The sequence below is a fragment of the Gymnodraco acuticeps genome, unplaced genomic scaffold (assembly GCF_902827175.1).
Source record: "Gymnodraco acuticeps unplaced genomic scaffold, fGymAcu1.1, whole genome shotgun sequence".
NCBI classification, from domain to species: Eukaryota; Metazoa; Chordata; class Actinopteri; order Perciformes; family Bathydraconidae; genus Gymnodraco; species Gymnodraco acuticeps.
Genome location: NW_022990015.1, coordinates 1,805,352 through 1,813,775, shown reverse-complemented (window position 1 = coordinate 1,813,775; position 8,424 = coordinate 1,805,352). Strand labels below are relative to the sequence as shown.

The following is an 8,424-nucleotide window of genomic DNA, read 5'->3' as shown; positions in this document are numbered from 1 at the left end:
TCTTCACAGCAGGTGCCCAAGAGAGGACGCTCCCCCTCAAGAAGAGATAGCAATTCCATTATTAAACGCAAAAGACAATGTTTAGGCAGTGGATCCTGTCCCACAACACGAACCATAGGGGGTAAATCGTTAAAACAGAGTATAGTTGGCGACACTGGATCCGTATCTGAAAACTCGACACATGAAGTTGAACCAAATCTTCCTGATGGGGCCTCTTCCCTTCTTACAGAAAACAAAGTAGCTGAAGGTTCACGTTCACCTTGCATACCTGCCGTTTGTAAAAAGGAGGATGGGTCAAGAATGTACAACAAAAAGCAATATTGTTTGTACTGTAAGATAGGAGTTGGAAAAATAGCAAGGCATTTGGAGCGTGCGCATCACAATAAGCCTGACGTTGCACAGGCTTTGTCCTTCCCAAAAGGTTCTAAAGAAAGAAGAATGCATTTGGAACATTTAAGAAACAGAGGCAACTTCGCCCACAATGTTGAGGTATTAAATGCTGGCGTTGGAAATCTTGTTTCTCGCAAGCAACCCAAACAGGACTCTCAAGCACAGAATTTCCTCCATTGTGTTTATTGTCAAGGATTGTTCAACAAGAAACTCCTTTGGCGGCACATGAAGATCTGCAAGTTCAAACCCGATGTTCCACAAAAACCTGGCAAAACCCGTGCCCAGGCCCTGTCTGCATTTGCAGTACCTCCACCACCTGGCGTCAAGATAGAGTTTTGGAAGCTGTTAAACAACATGGTTCAAGATGATGTTTACATTGCTGTCAAATCTGATGTATGTATCATGGAGTATGGTGAGCACCTGTATAACAGGCTTGGATATGATGTTGGCAAGCATGAATACATACGGCAGAAACTGAGGGAGCTTGGAAGGCTTCTGGTATGTTCGAGGAAAACTACTCCCTTAAAGACTATTCAAGACCATGTCAAACCCATCAATTTCTTGTATGTTGTGCAAGCAGTCAAACATGTGGCAGGCTTCGACAGTGAAACCAATACATACAAGTGCCCAAGTCTTGCCCTTAAAATTGGACATAGCTTGAAAAAGATGTCAATGCTTGTTGAAAGCCGTGCAAACGTACAGAGCAACTACTCAGCAGCTAAAGATGCTCGTACGTTCCGCAGAGTATATGAAACCCGATGGAATGAACTGATTTCTGCCGCATCACTGAGAACCCTTCAGGAATCCAAGTGGAATGCTCCTCAGTTGCTTCCATTTACAAAAGATGTCCAGACTCTCCATTCTTATTTAGATGTGCAACAACAAGAAGTTCACATTAAATTGTCTGCAGATAAATCTCCCCAGACATGGTCACAGTTAGCAAAGGTCACTTTGACACAAGTCATTTTGTTTAACCGACGTAGAGCAGGGGAAGTTTCAAAAATGCCCCTATCTGCATATTTGTCTCAAAATCCATCACATCCTCAGGAAGATGTAAATATTGCCCTGTCAGAACTAGAAAAGAAACTATGTAAATACTTCAGGAGGATAGAGATAAGAGGAAAGAGGGGAAGAAAGGTCCCTGTGCTTTTGACCCCAGCAATGCAGCAAGCACTGGATCTGCTCGTCGGCACACGGCAGGAATGTGGGGTTCCTAAGGAGAACATTTACTTGTTTGCGAGACCATCTGCTTTCACCTGCTACCGCGGTTCTGATTGCCTTCGATACTTTGCCAAGGCCTGTGGTGCAAAGAATCCTGAAAGTCTCACCTCTACAAAACTACGCAAGCAAACTGGAACTCTGTCTCAGGTTCTTAACCTCACCAATACAGAGCTGGATCTGTTGGCAGATTTTCTCGGCCATGACATAAGAGTGCATCGGCAATTCTACAGACTTCCTGAGGGCACCCTTCAGCTTGCTAAGATCAGCAAACTTCTCATGGCCTTGGAGCAAGGACGCCTGGCAGAATTCCAGGGCAAGACCCTGGATGACATCAGCATTGATCCTGAGGGTAAAATCTTTTTTTACATGTTCATACATGAAATACCATTTCTGTTTCCAAAGTAATTGTACTTGTATATAAAAACATATTTTTCTAGGGCATTATTGGAGCATGTCAGACTACATTTAAGTGCATTGTGCTTTTACTAATTAATTCTTCATTCTCCTTCCTCTAACCCCAAACTTACAGAGAATGTGCACATGGACAGCGACAATGAGACAGCGTGTGAGTCAGACTCACAAGGTAAATATTATTTTTAAGTGGGACCATGCTATGTCCCATTCAAGTTTGTGGGATATGATCCTGATCTTTAGTACTGTACCATTTTGTATCAGCTGTATCGGCAAGTCAGATTGTTGTAATTACCATAATTTTGATTAGATTTTTGAGCTACTTCATAAAAATACATTAAATATTGCGTCATAAATACAAAATTGTAAGACTTAAATTACTGATGTGATATGAATGAAAGATTACTTTGATATTACAAACCAGTTCACACTGTAGAGCTCAGCTGTAAATAAAAGCAGCGTAGAAATACAAGTTTGTTTGGATAGACAAAAGGAGGGAGAACACAGTAAAGAAAGGATCAGATTTAGTTTTTAGCCATTATACACCCATTAAAAAAGCCGGATCAAATCTTCGAGTTTTAGCTCGGGATATATCTAATTTTCTTGCAACACCTAATTGATTATTTTGTATATCTGGTTTTCAGAGGGTCAAGTCACATCCACTCAGATGGAGAATAAAACATCAATGAGAGATGGGAGCAATACAGATGAAGCATCGCAACAGGGCCCTATGACACCTCCACCAGCCGCTCAACCACAGACCGAGAGAAGGCAAAAAGGTCAACTTTTTAGACCATACTTTGTTACTGAATGCTCTTCCATGGTTGATGTAATGTTTCATGGTTCTACACTGACATATTTTAGATCTGCTTGTGTATAATGTTAACTCTTTTGAATATATAACATTACATTTGCATCTTCTATTTGCTCTCTTGCATTTTCAGTTACTGGTTAGCAATTTTTCTTTGTTTCAATCCAATGTAAAGGGGTTATTTCAAACGCATTAGAAAATGTATACCTAGTTTACCACCAGGATTATGCAGTAGTTTTGGTACGTTCATGTGTGAGGTTTTGAGATATTCTCCTCTGAAACTTCTGCCACCATGCCCTTTATATCTAAGGTCAATGGAATCAGAATTATTGCTGACATTCTGGGAGAATGTCGTAAAACTACTTAATGTGTATTATTATTTATTATTATGTTTTGTACCAATCAATATTGATTTATTACAGAATCTAAAATGGAGACAGACATATATGAATAACAACAAGTAGCATAATATGTAAATAAATTCTATCAACTTTTTCTCTCAAATAACTTTTCCATAGCAGTTCCAGAAAAACACAAAATAATGTATTTGTCATTTTTATACAGGTCGGCAGCCTTTCAAGAAAAAGCTGTGGGAAAAGACGGAGATCCAAGCTGTTGAGAAGCACCTGATGTCTTTCATTAACACATGTCGCGTTCCGCGGAAAAGCGACTGCGATAAGTGTCTTAAAATGGAAGGAGAAGCACTCAAACAAAGAAATTGGTTGGCCATAAAGTTTTATATAAAGAATCGGATCACAGCTCTCAAGAGCAAAATGTAAAGTGATCATTGATGTCTGTTGACACCATTACTTTTTTTTGTAAAGTGTAATGCTTGCAAAAGTTAAATGTTTGATGTAAGCCGCTATACAAATATATAGATCATACTTTATTTCTTCTTTCACCCCTCATTGATGTCCTCTTAATACCTCCTTTTCTTTTATCTGAATTATTCACAATTTCCTCTTCAACCTTATCTATTTGATCTTCTCTTACCTCTATGCTTTTTAAATCTCATCTCTTTTTTGTAATCTTCCTTTTATCTGAACTACCTTATCATCTCTTCTAGTTTCTCATATTATCTTGTTTTTTTCTTAACACAATTTAATCTTGTCCCTTTTCACACTTTCAATTTCCTCATTTCTTTCAATATCATCTGGAAATACATTATTATATATATATATTTATATATATAAATAATAATGTATTCTAATGTATTGTATGTAATAATTAAAAGTCTAATAACGACAATCTCCTTGTATTTACTGGAAAGCTCTATAATAACATTGTATTGCTTAAATGGAAATTACAATGACTATTTAAGCAGAATACCCATATAAGCATGACTTGTATGGCTCCAATAATTAACACTTAGAACACAAACCCCTCTTTATTTAAAAAGAAGGAAACTGATGCAAATTCAGTAAATGTACTGTGAGTCTCATTCACGAGTTCAGACATCCCTGTGTCACAGTGGTTAAATAGACTAATAAAAAGCATTACTATAATAGCTTAAATATTAATTAAAATGCTATCAGTACATTAGAATTCAATATAATTGTGTCACAACAGAAGCTACATGTTGACACTAAAGGTGAAAATCCTTCTGCATCATGATAGCCCTCACTTTGACAGTCAAAGGTGTTGCATTGTTACCTAAAGTAAGTTTAGTAATAGTGTGCTAAGTGGCCCCACTAATGTTTTAAACCAGACAGTGTATTTTTGGAGCCCACACATGACTAAAAGCCAGACAGTGTGTATATATGGACCCCTCCTGTAACTCTGTACCTGACAAGACCCCATGAAACGGGTTATAGTCCGGTCAGTGACCTCTACTTTCTCTGATTGATAATTTGAAGTGAAATCTTTGTTTGAGTCCACTTCAGGATTCTGCCTGATTTTTTACAGTGCTGTACAACCTTCAGAAAGGGTGGACCCCAAAAGGGATGGTCTGGTCAGGTACCCCCAGAATGTAATAAAGACAAGGGGGTGTGTGTGTGTGTGTGTGTGTGTGTGTGTGTGTGTGTGTGTGTGTGTGTGTGTGTGTGTTCTGAAATGCACTTCAAATGATCACTTTTCTCTTGATTTCCCTTTGATATTTTCTTTAGGTACAGTGTTACTTGCAGCTAATTGATTGATTGTGTTATGGGTATTCTGTGTTGAGATGGTGCAAATATTTTTAATACATATCCAATATCTTTCTAATACATTTCTCTTGTGTTGTTCTTTCACATAACTAAGACTATAGAAGTGTAAAAAATAGGCTACGTCAGATTATTCCAAGGGACATACAAGTCAAATCAAGTACATTTTTATTTATATAGCCCAAAATCACAAATCAGAATGAGGGGGTCCTTGGTGTATTCTCTATCTTGTAAGGGGTCCTTGGCTGAAAAATAATTGAGAACCTCCGAATTCACTTTCACTATCCGATGTGTTTATGATGCGCCAGCGGACGTCATTTTGTGCGTCTGCTGCTGTGGGGAAACTATGGAAACTACCGTTTTCTATACAGCGGACTACAACATGGATGTTTAATAAGAACAAGGGACTACTGTAAACTCATCTAGAGACTCTGCACCGTGCTCTGATGCAGTTGCTTTATGAACGGGGACAACAGAGAAACATATTCTTCATGACCAAAGTTGGAATTGAAATAAAAAATGAAAGTGAAACTTATGCTCGTCACCCTCTCCCTCCGGTCCACATTAATACAAATGATCCCAATACGTATGATTGTATGAACTATGAAAAGATCTTAAAATCAATACAAATGTATTTATTATAAACGTTAGTCCTTAACATCTATCACTGTGTATATCACCATTCAAACATCTTTTAAAAGTTGAACAAACCCCACACAGCTCAGTGAAATGTTGACTTTATTTGATCATTTCAGTAAAAACTAACGTTCATATTTCTCTTTTTGATTATAATACTGATGAACGTTCAGAACAAAGCACTTTGGCAACTTACCACATACGTTTTAAAATGCTTAATAAGCACCGTAACTTTCATTATATAATTTCTCCATCATAATCGGTTGTTTCCGTGAACGGCCGACTGTTGTGTGACGCAAATGCTGCGGCTGCAAGGCATTGTGGGGCAGCATTTTCTCCTCTCCTTTCGGTTAGGGAGGTCCAGTGGTTCCTAAGCTAAAGGAGGTTATAAAGGAAGTTTGAAACCTCCTTTCCTATCATTCTAGAGAATTCGAATGGCACTTATCATGGCTGCCACTGAGGGACTTCCGGGTAATTTCACACGGTTAGGAAGGTTCCTAAGCTAAATGGACTATTCGACTTCAGCCCTAGACTCACATTTTTTTTATTGCTTCTCAACACATCCTCAGCTACACCTGCAACATGCGCCACACATCCGGAATATTGGGTAAACATTTTTTTGAAGTCATCTGTTTTAGTTTCTAATAATAATAATAATTCCTTACATTTATTATAGCGCTTTTCCAGATGCTCAAAGCGCTTTACAAATATAATATATTCTAGTCTTCTGTTTATGTGCATGACAGTTTCCGATAGGTTGATGATACTGAAGGAAACAATGGGAGGTTCTTATCCAAAAGATTAAAGCCCCCTTCGCTCCCTGAAGAAAGATCACCTTTACTCAGGTGGAAAAGCACTCACCAAAATCTGAATCTGATCATGACTTTTGCATCATCCTGGATTCCTTCTTCCAGTAGGTGCAGGCGATTGGAAAATGTTTGCTGCTGCGGGCCAAGAGCAGAAGGTCCTTCACGGCTCAGTCAAGTGTGCAAGTCTCCTCACCAGGACTGGTTGTGATTTTGAGTATGGAAAAAGACAATAATTTAGATATTTTTCCACTCGCTTTTTCCAATCTTCTGATGCCATGAATGGAGTGGCTTATTAGGTTACAGACTTCCATACCAGGTCTGAGCAGTTTGAGGATGAAAATGTTGCAGACATATATTCTTTCGTACTATACTCATGCCTCCCTATAGAAAATCATGCGCCTCTGTACATCAGACCGTTTCTATATGAACTATATACTGATGCATATATGAAAGTATGCCTCTGACTTCTGACACGGCTCCCATTTTGGAAATGCATTATGTGCCTGTCAGGATATGTGGTAGTGCAGCAAGTCTGGTTTCCCTGCCAGATAAACGGGCCCAACTCTGCATTCTGAAGAAAAGTGGAAAATATGATGTATGGAAATATTCTTCCAAATATTCACACAGTTTCTAAGAGGTCAAAGGCTCAATTGTGTTTCACTTGTGCATCCATTATGTGCTCACACGCTTTCTTTTTCTTGTAGATAATTGCAGGTCGCTCTGTCAAATTGCTGATAATAATATTAAATCATACATTTCAAAATCACAGAATTTCTTGGATCAGCTCTGAGGATTACTTCATTGCTGATTACTGTAACAGTCGTGGTTGCTGCTAAAGAACTAAACAATGTTTAAACTTCACATACTCCCACACATTGCAGGTGAGCAACATCTGTGCATCTTTCTGCATCTACGGAATAAAAACGTCCAAAAACGACATACCAGTCAGTTCTTTACACAGGCCAGGACCAATAATTCCTTTGTGAAAATGAGAATTACAACTGCAATATGATGACGTTTGATAGACAGTCCACTAGTTCAGCCAACTGCCATGTGGCAATCAGCAAATCTTTCTTTTCTGGAAAGCCCACGGGGACAGCAGTATTGTGGATGATGAAGCAGTAGGATTTAGGGGGACAGAGAAAAGAGACAAATATAATTCATCAACTCTAAATTTGTCTCAGAGAGCACAAGAGAGCGACCAAAAAGCTCAATGTGGTTCTCATTTTGTGTGCCTTTCTTTGTATATTTTTGGTGTGCACGCTCACTGTGCCTGTGCAAGCCTGCATACTTTATGTATGCAAGGGTGCTTAACGGGATGGATCCTCCATCTGAAAGATAAATAACCACATTACATGGGAGGATCAGGCATAAAGCTTAGAGCTGACAGCAGATAGGATACTAGACAAATCCATGGGCATTAAGCAAGAATCTGGCTCTGATTTGCCGATACAAAACACACAGATGTCTGCATCATAACTTTTTACACACTTTCCACACTGCTACTGCACCGTTATTATACTCTCAATATTTTAACAACTTGCAATGAAAATGTGCAGACTGGCCTCTGTTACACATATGCTCTTCTTTCCTTAAAAGACAAAGAAATATTTGTCATGGTAATGTTTGTCTGTGTCTGCTGAAGGCAAGGCAAGTCAAGGCACATTACTTATATAATACAATACATAAAACATCAAAAGCATTAACCCAAAGTGCAAAAAACACCACAAAAGGACATTCAAATACAATAAAACAATCAAAAGAGGGAAACAAATATGTGAAGTGAATATGTGACTGCATGCAAGTTTAACATAAAAAAAACTATGGCCTGAAAGTGAAGACAGTTAGCTTAGCTTAGCTTAGAGAAAGCAAGCACCTATAGAGCTAGCTGACTAGCTTACTAGATATCTTTGAATAACTTGTCATTTTACACTTTTTTTGTACGGATAAAACAAACGATATAATGTGGTAAATTGTGAACTTAAGAGATGCTGGTAGGTGCATT

General features: G+C 38.4%; 1 protein-coding gene across 1 annotated transcript; it reads left to right on the top strand.

Annotated features, from left to right (window-relative positions):
• The first annotated feature begins 6 nt into the window (after positions 1 to 6).
• On the top strand, positions 7 to 4,863 carry LOC117544532. Its single transcript, XM_034213654.1, has 4 exons — positions 7 to 1,960; positions 2,141 to 2,194; positions 2,667 to 2,801; positions 3,398 to 4,863. The coding sequence occupies exons 1-4, from the start codon at positions 301 to 303 to the stop codon at positions 3,610 to 3,612; spliced, it is 2,064 nt and encodes a 687-aa protein (XP_034069545.1). The 5' UTR covers positions 7 to 300; the 3' UTR covers positions 3,613 to 4,863.
• Positions 4,864 to 8,424: the final 3,561 nt, after the last annotated feature.